The sequence below is a fragment of the Alligator mississippiensis genome, chromosome 5 (genome assembly GCF_030867095.1).
Source record: "Alligator mississippiensis isolate rAllMis1 chromosome 5, rAllMis1, whole genome shotgun sequence".
Lineage (NCBI taxonomy): Eukaryota > Metazoa > Chordata > Crocodylia > Alligatoridae > Alligator > Alligator mississippiensis.
In genome coordinates, this window is record NC_081828.1 from 68,729,402 (window position 1) to 68,748,551 (window position 19,150).

General features: G+C 45.3%; 1 protein-coding gene across 4 annotated transcripts in view; it reads left to right on the forward strand.

Moving 5' to 3' along the window:
- Window positions 1-5,695: 5,695 nt before the first annotated feature.
- The window catches only part of CLCC1 (chloride channel CLIC like 1), a 28,688-nt gene continuing 15,233 nt past the window's right edge, over window positions 5,696-19,150 (forward strand). Inside the window, exons 1-5 of one of the 4 annotated variants that reach the window (XM_014602067.3) lie at window positions 5,696-5,793; window positions 7,561-7,701; window positions 11,913-12,023; window positions 16,001-16,111; window positions 17,204-17,425. In XM_014602067.3, the coding sequence (XP_014457553.1) occupies window positions 7,570-7,701; window positions 11,913-12,023; window positions 16,001-16,111; window positions 17,204-17,425 (576 nt within the window). In that variant the 5' untranslated portion in view covers window positions 5,696-5,793; window positions 7,561-7,569. Of the gene's footprint in view, window positions 5,798-6,060; window positions 6,592-7,560; window positions 7,702-9,207; window positions 9,309-11,912; window positions 12,024-16,000; window positions 16,112-17,203; window positions 17,426-19,150 lie in introns of those variants that run through there. The other 3 variants (XM_014602065.3, XM_014602068.3, XM_059728445.1) reach the window with 3 other exon arrangements.

Below are 19,150 nucleotides of genomic sequence, written 5' to 3' on the forward strand. Positions count from 1 at the left end.
CTCATTTAAAAAGCTAGGCGACTGTGGCATTGATGCCTACACAGTCAGATGGATTGCAAATTGGCTGAGGGGCTGTACTCAGAGGGTGGTGGTGGATGGGTCATATTCAACCTGGAGGGATGTGGGCAGTGGAGTCTCCCAGGGCTTGGTCCTCGGACCCGCACTGTTCAATTTCTTTATTAGCAACTTGGACGACAGGGTGAAAAGCACCCTGTTTAAATTTGCAGACACCAAGAGTTGGGGGTACGCTAGAAGAGAAGGACAGATTACAGCGGGACCTGGACAGGTTACAGGGGTGGGCAAATGAAAATAGGATGGGATTCAACACTGACAAATGCAGGGTGCTGCACTTAGGCAGTAGGAACCAGCAGCATACCTATAGGCTGGGGAACTCCCTTCTCAAAAGCACGGTGGCAGAAAGATCTTGGAGTCATTATTGACTCCAAGATTAACATGGGCTGACAATGTGAGGACACGGTCAGTAGGGTTAACCGTACCTTGTCAAGCATCCACAGATGCATCACAAGCAGGGCCAAGGAGGTGATCTTCCCCCTCTGTGACACTGGTCAGACCGCAGCTGGAGTACTGCGTCCTGTTCTGGGTGCCGCACTTCAGGAGGGATGTGGACAGCATTGAGAAGGTCCAAAGGAGGTCCACTCGCATGATCCAGGGACAGCAGAGCAGACCCTATGAGGAGAGGCTACGGGACCTTAGCCTGTTCAGCCTTCGCAAGAGAAGGCTGAGTGGGGACCTGGTGGCCGTCTATAAACTTACTAGTGGGGACCAGCGGGGATTGGGAGAGACCTTGTTCCCCCAAGTGCCTCCTGGAGTAATGAGGAATAACAGCCATAAGTTGTTAGAGAGTAAGTTTAGACGAGACATTAGAAGGCACTACTTCACATTCAGGGTGGGTAGGATCTGGAACCAACTTCCAAGGGAAGTGGTGCTGGCTCCTACCTTGGGGGTCTTTTAAGAGGAGACTTGACGTTTACCTAGCTGGGGTCATTTGAGCCCAGTTTTCTCTCCTGCCCAGGGCAGGGGTCAGACTAGATCTACAAGGTTCCTTCTGACCCTACATCTATGAATCTTTGAAAAGCTTAACCTTTTATTGAATTAATTTCAATATGCTATTCACTGATTCTTTTAGCTTTTTAAATCCTGATGTTGACACTTGAGAGATTACAGTCCTAACCTATATGCACTTTGCAGACCACTCAACCGCTTTATCAAATCTGGTCAAGATATCACTTCCTAAGCAGTTAGGACTCTCTCCCCTGTCAAACAGTAGTCCTTCAACCCAAACCATTTATTACTACTTTGGGATATGTTTTTTGCGTGAATACTTTATTCTAGATCCTACCCAAATTTCTCTTGCAAAATGTAATTTATACAAAAGTATAATGTAATATTGTACTTTAATGTTGAAAAGTGAAATTATATAAAACTTTAATGGGATTCCAATAATCAAGGGTTACTTACATGTGCCCCAACACCTTGTGCTGGTAAGAATTTTTCCTGCCATTGAATAGTGTTTTTTGACTGGTTTGTAAACCCAAAAAATATTTACAACAATGATAAAGATGCTTCAGTAACTTGAAGTAGCTTATTTCCTGTCATCTGTTTTACCTCAAGGAATATATTCAGATATCAGAATGTGGCTAATATTTAGCAAACATTCTTGTAGTTAGATAACTTAGATCTTTTTGTACTCTCCAAGCAGCTCAGCCTGTCAACAATGTACTATAATCTCCCCTTTTTGGGCACATCCAGATAAGCACGGATGTTTGGTTCCCTTGGAACAAGTAGCAGTAGTGCACCTTGCCCTGGGGGTAGTAGGGGGGCCTGGGGCTAGCACTGTGTTGGCCCTAGTAGCCTTACCTGGAGTACTGAGGGCTCCCCAGGACTGCAGCCGCAGCAATCCTGCTGGGCGGAGGCTGGCCAGCTCCGCTTTTCAGCAGCATGCACTGCCTGAGCATGTACTGCTCCATTTTTGAGGGGTTTTGTCCCTCACAGGTTGTTGTTTTTTGACCCCTTGCATACTACAGTAGGAGGGGGATTCCTGCATTGTATGCAGCCCAGGAAGCCTGTGGCACACCCTAGTGCAGCCTGTGGGTGTGTGACCCTTGCTGGTGCCTGCTGCAGGATATTTGGTCCCTGAATACTTAGAAGTTGGAAAGTCCTGCTCTATAGCTTATCATCCTGTCTACTAAATGAATCAATAAGACTTAAACCTCCAAAGCTGTCAATTGGCATCTTTAATTATTGCCAATAAAACTCGCACGTAACTTGAATGTTATACTTCCTATAGTTTCAAACAGGTAACAAGCAGTGATTTACAACTTAACAAATAATAGCATGTTTGGTCAATTACTTTACAGGACATGGATGTAGGGATGCTATTCCTCCATTATTTTGACTAACACTGTTTCAACATGGACAATAATTTCCACGTTGATGGAAATGATCCTTTCCCTAAATATATCAAGTCACTCATTCTAGCACTTCAAAGATAAGTCATACTGACAAAAGTTAGATGCAAGAAATCTTAAAGGCTAAGTACAGATATTAAAAAAGCCCAAGCCTGAACTGATTTAATCTTTGCAGGTCAGTCTGACCTGTGTAGATTGAACTGAGAAGCAAGGGAATAGACATTCACTTTTGATTTTGGAAATACAAACATGTGCCTGCAGTGGCTCAGGCTAGAAGCCAGGGGGCTAAAGCAAGCCCTCCCTTCCCTTAGGCAGTGGCTGAAAAGCTGGAGGGTGGGGGATGGGTGGGACCAGGGTGGCAAGGCCCCCACGGCCGCTGAGTATGGCTGGGGAGGAGTTAAAGATGATAAACCTGGACAGTATTGCCAACACTCATGATTTTTAGTGGTGTTCTTAAAGTCTACACTTTGGGAATGTGAAAAACTTAGAGGTAAGTCTGTGGGGGAAGGGGAGGGGACTGGGGCTGGTGTAGGCCCTGCACAGCCGGAGCAAGGCGGGGCATGGGACAGAGCAGTAAGCGGCTTGTCCAGGGGGCATGGTGAGGAGATGGTGGCTCCCGCTGCTGCACATGCCCTGGGAGGCGGGGGCGGTGCCTCCTGAACTGCATGTCAATGCCACAGCTGTAAATTATGGCATCCTCTCCTGTCTGTCTTGCCTGCGCTCCTACCTTTTACACCAAGCATAAGATTTAATTTTTACTGAACAAGTTAATAACTTCCCATTTGTAGACAACACTTTGAAGTGGGTTAAATGCCTTTTGTACCACTTTAAGGGCATTGCTGTTTGCACATTCATTGGCATATTCCATGTTAATTCCAGTCACTGTAGCACTTCTGGTGGCATAATGTGCCTTAAATTACTTTGGGATGCAGCAAATGACTTTGGGGCACTGCCAAGTAAAACACCTCTGAGGAGTTTTAGTTTCTAAACCCTACAGCAGTGGAGGGAAGCACTGGGCCCCATGCAGCTCAAGGGCTCTGCAGGCAGCCCAGCAGCAGCCCAGGAAGGCAGGCTCCACAGAAGGGGGGGAAAAAGCCTGATCTTTTATTTATTTATTTTTTTTCCTCCCCACTGGAGCCTGCCTGCCTGAGCTGCATGGGGCCCCAGTGCTTCCCTCCACAGCTGCAGTGCCCCCTGGGACAGTCCAGGCTGGGTGTTTGCAGGAGGGTGCTGCCTGGGGGGCGCTGACAATGCTGCGGTTGGAAGAACCAGTTTCCCGCCAGCAGCTCGCTCTCCCCTCCCCGCTGCTGGAAAGGCAGGTAAGGATCAGTCTCTGACACAGGTGTACATGACATGGGGGTTTACTTTGCCCTAAATTGAAGCAGTGTTTTTAAAAAACACTGCTTCAATGTAGAGCGAATTAAACCCCCGTGCCACATATAAACTGCCCTTTATGAGCAAAGAAGATTGCCTTCACTGAAATGATCATGAAGGATCTGTAACCTTTTCACTAATGTGCACATAATATTAAATAACTGGCTGGCTCTATAATGGTGAAGCATTGGCTTTCCTATAAAGCAATGGTGCTCAACCTTATGGCCCCATAGGCCAGCTAGGTGGTGTGGGGGGTCAATCCATGGACCAGATCAGTCCCTGCGTAGCCTTGCCCTGCCCCTGTATGCCCAAATTGGCATAATGTATACACCAATAATGCTGCCTATACATATGTGCCTACAATGCTGTCACTACTCCTCCACCGCCAAATTTTTGGGCCCATGAGGAGTCCTGTGGGTCAGATGACATTGCTCCAGAGGCCATATTTGGCCCCTGGGCTGAGAATTGTAGGTCGTACCTTGAGGCACAACACTACATGCAAAGCAGTTGTCTGCTTTGACTGGCAAGCAGTGTCTTCTCGGAAGGGTCCTTGAACCCTATGAACTGTCACTACCAAATGAAGTTGTTTTAAAATAAAGGAATGGGGATCCAAAGGCTCACGTCCTTTTGCTCTTAAAGCAAGTGCTCTTCCAGCTACCTGTGTGTGTGGCCTTTAGACACTTTACATCAAAATGATTGAGGTTACTGTGCCATGTTGAGGGAAAAGTGTCTTGCCCTCAAAAGAGAGAGCACAGAGGAAGGGAAAAGAGAAGAATCCCAGCCTACTCTCTCATACAGAAAGCCCCACATCTGTGGCCTGGTCTGTAGTTCAAAAATTGCACTCCTTGGGTGTTTTTCATACGTTCCAGGGCTGGGATGCTTTAATTAAAGCAGCTCTGACCATCCCATGCTTCAAAATGGCAGGGGGGTGCTTTAACTACAGCTCATTGAAGGAGCTGTAGCTAAAGCACTTCCCCCCCCCCCCCTTTCCCATTTTGGAGCACAGGGATGCTGATACACAAGACTGTTGGAGGTGTACTAATTAGCATGCTCCAGCAGACTGATTAATTGAGTCTGCCTCCACCACAGGCAGTCCTTGAACTTAAGAAGCATTTTCAGGAACCAATTGTGTCATAAGTCGAAACATTGTACTTTGGAACCAATTTTTCCCATAGGATTGGTTTCTGAACCAAGGCCTGAGACCCAATTTTCACCAAAAATAACCCAGAATGTTGTACTCAATCAATTATGGATGAGTAGTATAGCTACATTACTGTACGTATATTTTTAAATAGCAATAATTGATTTGGAAGGACTTTTTTGAGATGACTTTGCTAGACTTTGTGACGGGCTCTTCCCTGCAGCTTCTTCTGAAGTCTTGTCTGCTTTCTTAAAGTGTCCAAGGAAGTTTGGACAGATGTTCTCCAGGGAGACGGGTGACGCAGCGAACTCATTCGCTGGTGTGGCGCTGCATCAGATCAAGCGTTGTAAAGTCGAAACTGACATCAGGAAGTCAAAACGGGGTGTCAATTTATAAGGTCCTCAACTCACGATGTTTTAAGTCGAGGGCTGTCTGTACTGTACTTACAGCGCAGGGGATCAGTCTTCCCCCATACACCTCAAGCAGCATCCCTGAGCAGTAACAGCACCAACCCCCGTGGGAGTACTGCCGCGAGGGGGACACTTGCGGGGCAGCCCTGTCCTGCTCCCGCCTCCGAGTCCAGAGAGGCAGCTGGGAGCGGGGAACCCCTCACGTGCCTCCGCTAGGAGCTCAAGGCAGCGCCCAAGCAGTCAGCAGGCACCACGCGCGCGAGGCCTGGCCACAGCCCGCCTGCAGAGGGGGCCCCGGAGACTTGTGGGAAGGGCGGGGCGAGAGCCCAGCGCTACTCTTCCGCCCCGCCCCATTGGCTGCCCGTCGTCACGTGCTTGGGGAGCCGACGAGCTGCGCTGAGGCTGCTGTGCCAGTTTCCTCAGTCGTAGCCGCGGGGCGGTAGGTGCGTGGGGCGCCCGCAGCTTCGTGTCGTGGGGCTGCGCGGCCTGTCCCTGTCCCCGTCCCCGTCCCCTCCCGCAGGCTTCCGCGGAGCCGGGCGGCAGTCGGGGAGCTCGGCGCCCCTCGGGCCCGCGCCGGCGGGTGGTGGGGGGAGCTGGTTGTGGGGGCCGCTCCCGGTCAGCGTCGTTATGGCACCGCCTGTCGCCAAAGGGGGCGGTGTCAGCTGCCGCCTCGGGGGTCTCCTCGCTCGGCCTGAGGGCCGTGCTCTGCGCCCCTGGGGTCTGGGGCGGGCCCTATTCAGCCACGCCACGGGAATCACCCCTTGGAGCCCGCCCCCGCCCTGCTACCAGTAAAGATTCAGACGCCCTTTGCACTTTGGCTCCCTAGCTGTAATCTTGGGGCGGGGCTGGGAGTTTAAAGAACGTACCTGAGTCCTTTGCCAGCTGTGTTTGTGGGTTGGTAAACAGGCAGCAGTTCACTCCGATTTTAAAATTATTGGGAAGCGATTGGTTGCTAAAGGAAATGATCTTTGACTCTGTTATGGTCTGTTAAATGCTGCTGCTCGACAGGCCAGAACTCCCTGTTACAGCTATGGCAAATATCAGGGAAGAAACACGGATTTGCAGGGGCATGAGAAGTCACAGCTACTTAACCTAGAAATGCTTGGTAAAACTGGGAGGTGGTCGTGTTCCTCTTTTTTTCATATCAGCAATTCATTTGGAACTAGTAAGGCCACGTGCGCGAACAAAGACTGCCTGTGTGATCTGGATCCTGAGAAGCAGAACATCTGTGACAAAAGTTAGTTGTATTGGGCGCCTGCACACGTGCAGGGAGCCTGCCCTGATGTTTCGCATGGGAGCAGACTCAGTTAATTGGGACTACTGGAGCAAGGAAATCAACATGCTCCAACAGACTCTGGCATCACTTGTATCAGTGTCCCTGTGCTGAAAAATGGTGATGGAGAGCTTTAAAGCTCATTCAACCAGTTTTAGTTCAAAGTGCCCTGCCACCATTTTTCCGCACAGGGGTGCTCCAGGGATGTTTTCAGCACACATGATGCTCCAGGGATGTTAATTAGCGCAGCTCTCAGAGCTTCACTAATTAAAGCTCCCCCCACACCTCCCAGAGCACATGTATAAATGCCCACATGGTGCCTACACATGAGTGCGGAGGCTGCTCCAATGCACTGAAATTCCACACTCATTGCCACCACAAATTGAAGCACTCAATTAACTGAGTCTGCTGAAGCCTGGCAATTGCTACACTCCAGCAGCCTCCTGCATTTCCTGTATCAGTGTCCCCATGCTTAAAAATGGCGGCAGTGGCCCTTGAACTAAAGCTCATTGGACAATGATAGATCATTTTTAAGTGTGGGGATGCTGATACAGGCAGCTCTTAGGAAATCAAAATCTAGTAATTTATGACTTGATCCATGTATTTGCTTTAATCCTGATGTCAAATGAAGTGTTGCTTGGATTAAGTAAGATTTAGTGATGCTTTTGAACTGCTGCTTGTATCTGGCAACTTTGGACTTTACACGCACAAATCTCTGTGTTCTTGGCCAATAATTCTAACCAAATGGAATAATGGGATAAACGGATACCATTGAAAACAGATATGAATGATTTATTTTCTTTAAGTGAAAATAACAGATATTTAGACAAACGGGGAGATTAATTTGCTGTGGGAATAAGTTATATACTTGATGCTAAACCAACATTTTTATTTACTTGTTTATGTAATTACGCTTGTGGATATTTGTTTTAGTGATACAGGATGCACCTTTCTTTGGTACTGTGCACAGCTCTGCTGATAGGAAGTGGCAGTGCTCAGGATGACGATTGGATTGACCCCACAGATATGCTGAATTACGATGCAGCTTCAGTGAGCATGCGAAGACCTAACAAGGCAAGTGCAAAAAAGGCAAAAATTGTGTGTGCACGTAAAACAATAAACTTGTTGAAAGAATAAAGCTAAGAAATGAAAAGTTAGAGTTTTCTCTAGAATCTTAACTTTTCCTCTTTGTATGAAATTTCATCTTCATACAGTCTTCAATTACATGTTCATATTCTATTTTTACCCTGGACCCCTACCTCATTCTAAGCCCAAAATGGACCTTTCCTGTGGTTGAATCTGGGCTGTATGGTATAAAAACCTATTTTGCGTTGGATCTTTCCTTTTATTATTTTGCAGAAGGTGGAAGTCATAGAGTGAATGTGAGGCATGGTCTCATGGTTAAGGAAGTTGAATTGTAGCCTGGAGAGCTGTGTTCTAAGCCTGTCTCTCCCAGAGCATCCCTAGGTGATACAGACCTGGGGTGGCCAACCTGTGGCATGTGTGCCCTAAAGTGACTTGGGCAGCCTCTGTGTGTATGATTTGGGGAGGAGACAGCACAGTGTCACATACAGCGTGGAGCAGAAAGCAATGCATTGGATCTAGCAGGGAGTACAGGGGAATGAGCAGAAAGCAGAGTAGTGTATTGGGCTGGGAAAAGGCATCAGAGTAGCACTCAGGGAGAGTGCAGAACTAATTTATGATGCACCTTCCAAAAAGGTTGGCCCCCTCTGATGCAGGAAGATCAAGTCAACCATTTTTTCCATTGTTTATAGGTTCTTCGCAAGGACCATGAGCTCTTAATTTTTTTCAGAAGCACTGAGCCCTTGCTGTAACTGAAATTAGTGGGAGTTTTAAATATTTGAAGTTCCATGTAATGCATATAATTTCTATGTTGGCAGAAACTTCCTATTACGATGCTTATAAAGATGAAAATATGCTTGTAATAAATTAATATTTGTATTTAATTAACAAGGCTGTTGGTTCTGAATATACATCTTGAAGGACATTTTATAAGAAGCATTGGCATCCATGTCAAACACTGCAAAATCTTAGCCCACATGTACTTTAAAGTCAGTGGGCCTTGACTATACACTTCAGAGGGTATTGGAATGTATCGCAGAGGATTCACTAGGGAACCCTGCCCTTTGGTATATCTATTCTGCTCTGATGTGAGATCTTAGGTTATATGCTAAGAGCACCTGGAAAGGCTGGATGGGTATAAGTCAGCTGGCCCGAATGACCTCCATCCACGGGTGCTGAAGGAATTGGCCAGTGTCATAGCTGAGCCACCGGCATGGCTGTTTGAGCCAGGTCCTTGAGAACTGGAAAAGGGCCAACATGGTGCCCATTTTTAAGAAGGGGAGAAGGGATGAGCCGGGTAAGTTTAGGCCAGTCAGTCTTACCTCTATCCCTGGGAAAATACTGGAAAATATCATCAAAGAGCCCATTTGTGAAGGCCCAGCAGGGGAAATGATGCTGAAAGGAAACCACCACGGGTTCATCACAGGTAGATCCTGCCTGACAAACCTTATAGCCTTTTATGACCAGGTCACACACTGCCTTGACACAGGAGCTGAGGCTGATGTCATCTACTGGATTTTAGGAAGGCCTTCGACAGTTTCGCATCCTATTCTTATAGGGAAGCTAACGGGCTGTGGAGTGGACGCCTATACAGTCAGGTGGGTGGCTAACTGGCTTAGGGACCACACCCAGAGAGTGGTGGTGGACAGGTTGTTCTCGGCCTGGAAGGAGGTGGGCAGTGGGGTCCTGCAAGGTTTGGTCCTTGGACCGATGTTATTTAATGTCTTCATCAGTGATTTGGATGAGAGTGTGGAGAGCACCCTCTCCAAGTTTGCAGATAATACCAAGTTATGGGGCAAAGTTAATACACCGGAGGGCAGGGAGCAGATACAGGCCAACCTGGACAGGATGGATCAATGGGCGGAACAAAATAGGTTGCAGTTCAACAAAGATAAATTTAAGGTACTCCACCTAGGAAGGAGGAATCCCCAGCATACCTACAGGTTGGGGGATGACCTCCTCAGCAGCTCAGAGGCTGAGAGAGATCTTGAAGTCATAGTTGACTCCAAGATGAGCATGATCCGCCAGTCTGAGGCCATCAACAAATTCAGTTGTACTTTGTTGTGTATTAGCAGATGCATGACCAACAGATCAAGGGAGGTGATGCTCCACCTCTATGCGGCATTGGTCAGGCCACAGTTGGAGTACTGTGTTCAGTTTTGGGCACTGCACTTCAAGAGGGACATGGAGAATCTGGAGAGGGTTCAGAGGAGGGTCACTCGCATGATTAATGGCCTCCTTGAAAGACCTTAGGAGGGGAGGTTGAGAGATCTGGATCTCTTCAGCCTTTACAAAAGAAGGCTGAGGGGTAACCTTGTAGCCGCCTATAAGTTTATCAGGAGAGGACAGCAGGGAATTGGTGATGTGCTGTTGACCAGAGCGCCTCAGGGAGTAACTAGGAATAATGGATGCAAACTAGTGGAGAGTAGATTTAGGTTAGACATTCAGAAGAAATTTTTTACAGTAAGGGAGGCCAGAGTCTGGAGTGGGCTTCCAAGAGAGGTGATACTATCACTTAACTTGGAGGTCTTCAAGAGGAGGCTTGACAGTCACCTGGCTGGAGTTGTCTAACCTCAGTCCTCTTTCTTGCCAGGGGCAGGGGGTCAGACACGATGATCCATTGGGTCCCTTCCGACTGTATAATCTATGAATGCTTCTGCAAAGCCTGCAGCATGAAACTTCATTCCGAATACTATTCGTATGAGACTACTGATTCCTGTAGATTTGCACCTGCTTGTTCCATGGCTGCGTTTGGCTCGGACCCCTTCTACCTGCTCAGGGAAAGGTGCAGTGGGATCTAACGCATGATCCACAGTCTCAGCTCCTGTCATGCACATGGCAGATTGCCATTGTGCCCTATCATCAGTGCAGGAGGAGCCTGCTCCTGCAGCTGAGAAGGCTTGCAGCAGGGGCTGCAGGCATTGCAGTGGGGGCAGTGCCAGGAATGATGGCTCCACTGTAAACGTTGTCAGCTGTGGAGCTCGCAGCAGGGACTGTGGGAGAATGCTGCCACTGCTACAAGCCTTGTGAGGTGTGGGGCTTGAAGCGGCAGCATTTTTCCACACATTTCCCCCATGCGAGCGCTGCAACCTATGTGGGCTGTGGGGCTTGCAGCAGGAGCAGTGCAGGGAAATGCTGCAGCGGCTGAAAACCCGGCACCTCACTTGGCTTGCAGCAGGGGCAGTGTTTTCCCTGCTGTGAACCCTGCAGCTGTTTTGGCTGTGGGACCTGCAGCGTGGGGGAATGCTGCTGCTTCTGTGAGCCCTGCACCCCAGGACACTTGCAGTAACGTTCTTCCCACTGTGAGCCCCACAGGTGAAGTCCCAGCCCCAGCTACAAGCCTTGTCAGCTGCAGGGCTGGCAGCAGATGATTCACCCTTGTGTCTGGGAGCCCCTCAAGTGATGGGGCTCCCAGCCACAGAGGAGCACTTGGCCAGATGTTCTATTAATGGCATGATTAGAACAAGCTGCAAAGTTATGACACATCTTTTGTGGAATAACGTAGCTTATTGGTTGTTTTATCACACCGTTAATTGCTTGAATATGTAGCTGGGTCACAGTTTACGGCACAATTACCTAGTTCGGTGGTTCCCAACCTTTTTTGCTGCAGCCCACTGCTGGGAGCGGTGTACAGCGGTGTTGGGGTTGGGAGAGCTCCCGGCGCACGGTGCAACTCATCCTTTGTGTGCAGTGCCACCAGCATTGCCCCTGCGACCCTCATTTGAGAACTGCTGACGTAGTTGATCATGCTTTGAGTTTGTTGTGTAGTAGGGCTTCAGTGCATGTTAGTTGTTTGGGGGAGGTTTTGAGGAACCTTTTTAGTACATATACCTGTTTGCGTATAAAAACAAAGGAGATGGTGCAAAAAGAGCTCCAATGAAGGAATCTATACAATTAATAAGTGATACTTAAGGAATGGATGTGAGAGACTATAGAGACAGCATGAAACAGGTTTGAGGTGGAGAGAGAGGAAGCAAAGGGAGCAGTAGAGAGAGCATAGGAAGGAACACTGAAAGACTGAATCGAATGAACATTATAATAAGAACATTGTTCAGTTGCTTTAGCTCTTTTAGCATTTCTGTATTTCACATCCCATTGCCTATCCAATACATTGGTGAATGAAAGGGCAGCATTATTTTACATGAACTAAAACTTCTCTGTAACTAGATTATAAAGGAATGCATAATTCTTTTTAACAACAGGTAAATGATGATGAGTCTGAGACCGAGAAGACAGTGAATGCTGATGAGAGCACTGCAAGCCAAGAGGACTTGCAGGGTTGTCAGAGAACAGTGGAATCCCTAATGCAGCAGGTTTGTTTTGAGTTTCAAAGTGTTTTTTTTTTTTTATCTTCTTGCATTTTTGGATGCTTCCTCCAAAAATTTCCTGTGGTATCCCATGATCACCTCTTAGCAAAACTGGCTAACTGCGGCCTCGGCCTTACCACAATCCACTGGCTGGGAAATTGGCTCCGTGGTAGGACCCAGAGGTGGTGGTTCACAGAAGTCAATCGTCGTGGTGCCCTGTGACCAGTGGGGTCCTTCAAGGCTCTGTCCTTGGGTCTACGCTATTCAACATCTTCATTAATGATGTGGACATAGGTATCAGAAGCGGACTGGCCAGGTTCGCCGACGACACCAAACTCTGGGGTAAAACACCCATACCTGAGGACAGGAGGGTGATCTAGGCTGACCTTGACAGGCTCAAGAAATGGGCGGATGAGAACCTGATGGTGTTTAACACTGAAAAATGCAAGGTTCTCCACCTTGGGAAGAAAAACCTGCAGCATCCTTATAGGCTTGGCAGTGCTATGCTGGCTAGCACTATGGGTGAAAGGGACTTGGGGGTCATGATTGACCACAAGATGAACACGAGCCTTTAATGTGATGCTGCAGCTAGTAAAGCGAGCAAAATGTTGGCATGCATCCATAGATGCTTCTCAAGCAAATCCCAGGACATCATTCTCCTGTTGTACTCAGCCTTGGTGAGGCCGTAGCTGGAGTAGTGTTCAGTTTTGGGCTCCACAACTCAAAAAGGATGTGGAGAAGCTTGAGAGAGTGCAGAGGAAAGCCAGACACATGATCAAGGGTCAGGAAAACAGACTTTATGATGAGAGGCTTAGAGCCATGGGACTCTTCAGCCTGGAAAAACGCAGGCTCGGGTGATCTGGTGGCCGCCTATAAGTTTATCAGGGGTGTTCACCAGGACCTGGGGGAACGTCTGTTCATCAGAGCGCCCCAAGGGATGACAAGGTCGAATGGTCATCAACTCCTCCATGACCACTTCAGGCTGGACATAAGGAAGAACTTCTTTACTGTCTGAGCCCCCAAGGTTTGGAATAGACTGCCACCGGAGGTGGTTCAAGCACCTACTTTGAATACCTTCAAGAGACATTTGGATATTTATCTTGCTGGGATCCTATGATCCCTGCTGACTTCCTGTCCCTGGGGTAGGGGGCTGGACTCGATCTTCTGAGGTCTCTTCCAGCCCTAATGTCTATGAAATCTATGGAATCCTCCATAATATCAGCAAAGATGGGTCAGACCAGGTAGATTAGTAGGTTATTAGTTAGTTTTGAGGCTTAGATAATGAAATAAAGCATTTTTTGTGAAGAAGTACTTACTGTTTTGGTCTCTTAATTTGATTTATGATCTGTGGATTGCCATGTATTGTCAGGGGGTAACTTTCTGTCTCATTTTAAAAGGATGATGAGAAGAAATTTGTGTACAATATAAACAAAGTATGTTTATTTAAAGATTATTGCACATACAACAGAATGTGAAATGATTGCATAAATATTTAAACTTTAATGGAAGAACAGATTTTTGATTAATTAAATGTTTCCTTTCAGTATTAGCAATCAAAACCTGTTATTATGCAAGTACTTGAGAATCAGGTAGTTAAACTCACTGGTCTCTATTCCGTCATCCAAATTATGGTTAGTACACGAAGATGTGTTTGGAGCAGGGCCACAACACTTAGCTTTGTAGAGATCCAAGTACCTTATAATTGTTCTGTCAAAGGGCTTGTCTGGGTTGCAAGCTTTCTGCCAGTAGATAGCAGTTGCCTCTGACTGCTGCATGTGCCATTTGTGTTGGCATGGTGCACAGCAGATGCTGGGAGGCATTGGTAGTTAAATGGGTGCTGGTAATCAGCATAAAGTGAAGGGGGTGCTAAAAGCAGCTTTGGTTGTTGGTAACAGAAGCTTTCTGTCTCTCACCAGTCTGGGGTTACACTGCTGGCAAAACAGCCTAAGTAATGTTGGAGACCTGTCTTGGTTTGTCTAGACTGGCTGTGATGCGCTACTGCTGAGCATATGTTATCCCCCTGCTGCTCTCCAAACATGGAAGTACAGCAGTCAGGCTGCTCTAGGTTTGTCCCCAGTGGCTCCATTCAAATATGCTGGAAGCTGACTTCATATACACTTCAAGGGGATACCCTTAGCCTCTTTATTGGCATACATTCAGGTTTGAAGCATGCCTGCAGGTGCCACTGTTTGGAGATATTTCAATAGCAGTGCCTTGCTGCTACAGTGAAGACATGCCCTCTGTCTCTGGAAGAGCCTAGAATTGGGAAGTTTTAGGTCCCTCACCTCTACTGACAATTCTTTATAGTATAGACCTCTTGGATAACCAGCACACTGTCTGTCTCTATCTGTCTCTGTCTCTCTCTCTCTATTTTGTGCTCCTGCTTGCCGCCACTTGCCCCCCGTCTGCCACTGCTGCCCTTTTCCTGCTGCTGCGAACCCCCTGAGGCCCTGATCCCCGCTGGTGCAGCCAGCGAGTGCGGGATTTTCTTTTTCTTTTTTTCTTTTTTTCAAGTGTCAGGCATCTGGGGATGGGTGGGGGATGGGGCCAGGCAGGGCAGCCATTGGGGCTTCTCCCACGGCTCCCCCTGCCTGGGGAGAGGCAGGCATAGCCAGAAGAGCTACAGGAGAATCTGCAGGTGCCCGGCTGTGCCTGCCTCTCCCCGGCTGGTCCAAATCTCTCTGAATCTTTTTTGAATTGATTCGGAGGCTTTGGATTCGATTTGGACCTTTTAATGAGTCTCCCAATGCGATTTGGATTCAGAGATTAGGCCGCTGAGGTTTGAATGAATGGACTGTACCATTAGAGAGTCACTGTTTGTACTTTGCTTTTAGCTTTGGCGCTATCATCTTTAGGCTTTTGCAGATTTTTTAGAATGCTGATTTGTAGAATTTCTGCAGATTTTCCTTTCAGTTTCCCTGTTTTTTAAAATCTTATTTTAAACCAGAATTAGTTTCTGGATTTTGCAACTATCAGGCTATTTAGAAATTTTCCTTTTTAAAGCAAAATCTAGACTCTGATAATGTGATTAGAATTATTTTTATTATTGTTATTACTATTTAGCTACAGATTTATATCCTGCCCTATCTAGAAAGGCTCAGAGCAGCTTATAGTAAATTACAACCCCTAGATATGAAACAACCGTAGATTCATCTGACTTGTCACAGGTCCTGGAAGAGAGAGGGCTTTCAGGTGCCAAATCCAACTATACTTGCTGTATTAACATAGTTCAGAAAATGGGACTGCCACCCAGCAATCTAGTCCTAGAGTGTTTGAAACATGACTCTGCCCACAGAGGGACAAGAGTTAGGCTTTTGACTGTTTAAAACTGAGACATTTGGAAATTTCCTTAGTAGGTGCTGCTGTTTTCCCCAAAACAGCAAATTATAGGTAGGCTACATTAGTCAGATGAAAACAGGTGTTCATTTTGTTTGTTGTAGTAAATTGTACTTAGACAGTTTTGTTGTATTGCTGTGAATTTTTAGGATAATGTTAGGATCTGATTCTGACCCTTCAGATTGTGATATCAAGTACTGCATTGATCAGAAACAAAAGAGGGAAATGAAATGTTCCATACACATTACATATTTCTAATTAAAAATACATATAATAGATCTATGAAAACAGAATTTGCAGCATTTTCTACCGACTTCTTTTCACAAAAATACAGATTTGGCAGTGGTGTACAGATAAATGAAATAGATACAATGGAAAAATACTGTGTAAAGTCCTGGATATTTAGCTTTGAATCTAGATCTATTTGAATTTAATCTATTTAGCTTTGAATCTGTGAAATATATGAAAACAATTGTTCTTAAAGTCCTTGGTATGATTTTGTCTGATATAGTAGCTGTAACAGGCTAATATTGGGAAACTTGCCTTTATCAGTGTAGGGCACTAATATATTATGTTATTGATAATCTTATACTAAAATTTAATGTTATTGGTGGAAGACAGTAATCTATAATGTTTTGTTGTTGTAGATTGAGGACTATAAGAAGAAGGAGAAGACCAACTCATATGAAAGCAGCAGCATTCATATTTTTAGGCGTTACTTGAATAAAATTCTAAATGAAATTAGAAAACTTGGTTTTGTGAGTATTTGTTAATAAAATAGTATTTTGCACATTGCTTTGTTTTTTACTGTAATTGCCATTATTACTAATCAGAGGCACTTAAGTATTCCCCTTACAATAAATGAGACTGCAGTAAAAAGTCATTTTTTATAGATTATTGTAATACGGTTGATGTAAAGAAAATAAAACTATTCCTACGATATTGTAATTTCAGTTCCAGTGATGGAAAAGTAGGCAGGTTTTGCCGCCTAGAGAAGAGCTTGTCCCTCTGCCCCCACAATATAGGGAGAATTCATAAGATTATTACTGAAGTTCAGAATCCAATGTGTTTATGAAATGATGTGTAGGTAAAGTAGTGCACTACCCAGACTATGGGTTTGCTAACTGGATCTCAAGAAACAAGTTCTTGTCAGTCTTTTTCATTTGACCATTTTTTAACATATATTTTTTGAGCTTGCATAAAACAGGATTACTTGGTTTCATTCTCACCTTTTTGGTTATTACTTTTTTCCCATTGGAGCAGAGAGTTTTTCCTTAAGTATAAGTTAAATAATGAGCACTACAGGACTAGAAATGGAATGTATTATAAAATTTTCCATGTTTCAATACTAAAGTTGCCACTGGTAAACAAAACAGTTTCTGTCTAAATCCTTCCTGCTACATTTTGGACCCCATTCTGTTTTAGAACAGATGACTTACTACTATCTGCTAGTAGGGAGATTTGCTGATATCCTAACAAAATGTAAAGAGGTTCTGCTCTTGTTTTTCATGTATTTTGGAAGAAAATTTCAAAGTATACGATTTACTTATCAACTTCCAGTTTTTTGGATGCAGAAAAATGAACAAAAAGGCTACAAAAACTATAGATCTCAAATATAGCCTTACTCTGGTTGCCTGACCCATACAAGAAGATCTTATGACCACCCAGAATTAGGACTCTGTTGAAAGTCCACATGGAAACCAGGTCCTGCTTTCACAGATCTGATTGCATAATGGTGAAAGGTTCTTTCAATACTTAATATCTAACGCTTCATATTCTTATTTGTTTTTGTATAGATTTCCTATTGAAAATGTTTGATTAATCATGGTTTTGTATTGCTTTCTTTTTAGCCTAATGAAAATACTGGTAGCATGCATTATGATTCTGAGATCGTCCTTACAAAACAAACTCTTTCAGAGATCGAAAGGTTTCTCAATGAGGAGGACTTGCAACCTGCTGCTTTGGATGATGCCCTTAATGATATGCAAACTAATTTTAAGCATCATGATTATGAGGCTTGGAAATGGAGGTTTGAGGACGCATTTGGAGTTTGTCCATACGATATCTTTATGGTAAGAGACATTATTATTTGGTCTGTCTGATTTCTCTCTACCTTTTGAATACCTATAGGAAGTAGCTTTTTGAACTCTCCGCATCTGCTGATCTTTTTTGTATTTTGTCTCTTATCCAACCAGATATTGTAGTCTTGCTAACTAGAATCCATTTTAACTTTATTAGGGCCCAGAATACACAAAGTCTATAAGGATTCAGAGTTCCCATGGACTGAGCAGTTTAGACTCTGCTCATGTACCCTTATGGGGGGCTTAGTCTGAATACTGTAATACTGAGAAGTGGGGAGGGCAGAAGGTAAGGGGGCCACCTGACCGCCCCTCCCCCACCGCTTTCTCTGTTGTAGCAGGAGGGAGGTAGGGAATGAATTTAAGACAGCCCTCCAATAATTAGATTCTATACCTGGAAAATTATAACAGGTGTAAACATTTTTTTTGTATATAGAATATGGGGGGCAGTATTAAATTTAGGGTTGACTTAAATTCAAGTAAATATGCTAATATATTTGCTTCTAGCAAGACACCAAATAGACAAATATCATTGTTAAATAACGTTTTTGGTAGCTCAGTAACTTAAAACATTTTAAGCAAAACTGATTTTTAATTTAATAATCACAAATTAAATAATTTGACTGAGATTCTGTTGCAACTATGTAAAGAGAGATGGTTAGTCATGTTAGTCTGATGTTAGAAAGCAGGGTAGATAGGTTCCTTTATAGACTAGCTAAATGAGATGCATAGAGCACAAAGGGTTCACAAAAGTTAATCCAGGTAATGGGATAAGAATCCATCATCCCTGTTTAAACCATATTTAACATAGTCCAGTTTGTGGATTATTTCCTGTTCTGCAGCTTCCTGTTCAAACTGGTATTTAACATTTTTCTGCCTGAGAACAGCAATCCTGAGATCAGCACGAGTGGCCAGGGAGGTTGATGTGTTCTGTTGTAGACTGTTGTATTTTTCTGCAGCTGATGTCTGATCAGTGTTCCTTCATTCATTCTTACATGTAGAGATTGCTCTCTCCACCCAGTGAAGGTGGGCATTGTAAGCGGGTGAAGGTATATATGACATCAGTAGAGTTACAGATGAATGAAGCTCAGATGTTGTACTCCTTGTTATTTGGTTCAGTAATAATGTATTCTGTATTGATGTAGGAGCACAGTAGGTAGTTGGGTCCATTGCAAGGCCTGGTGCCTTGGTGAAAATAGGAATGAGGTTGCAGGGGTTGTCTGTAAGCCAGGACAGGTTTGTCTGCCATGGCTGCCTTGAAGTTGTCATGCTATTCCAGGAGGGATTGGAGGTTATTAATGATGTCTGAGGTGTTCAGGCTGGGGGCTGTAGGTGACAGCCAGAGGGATTCTGTTTCCGTTGTCCTGGCATTGGTATTGTAGCAGATCAGAGTTAGGCCTGAGTCTGGTGGTGTTGATATGAGTAGCTTCATAGTAGCTAGGGTCAGGAGGGACCTGAACAGATCATCTAGCCTGACCCCCTGCCACAGGCAGGAATGAATGCTGGGTTCACAAGACCCCAGACGGGCAATCATCCAACCTCCTCTTGAATTTGCCCAAGGTAGGGGCGAGGACCACTTCCCTGGAAAATTGGTTCCAGATTTTGGCCACCGTAACTGTAAAATATTGCCTTCTGATCTCTAACCTAAACCTATTCTCCATCAGCTTATTACCATTGCTCCTTGTCACCCCAGGTAGTGCTGGGGAGAAAAGGGCTCTA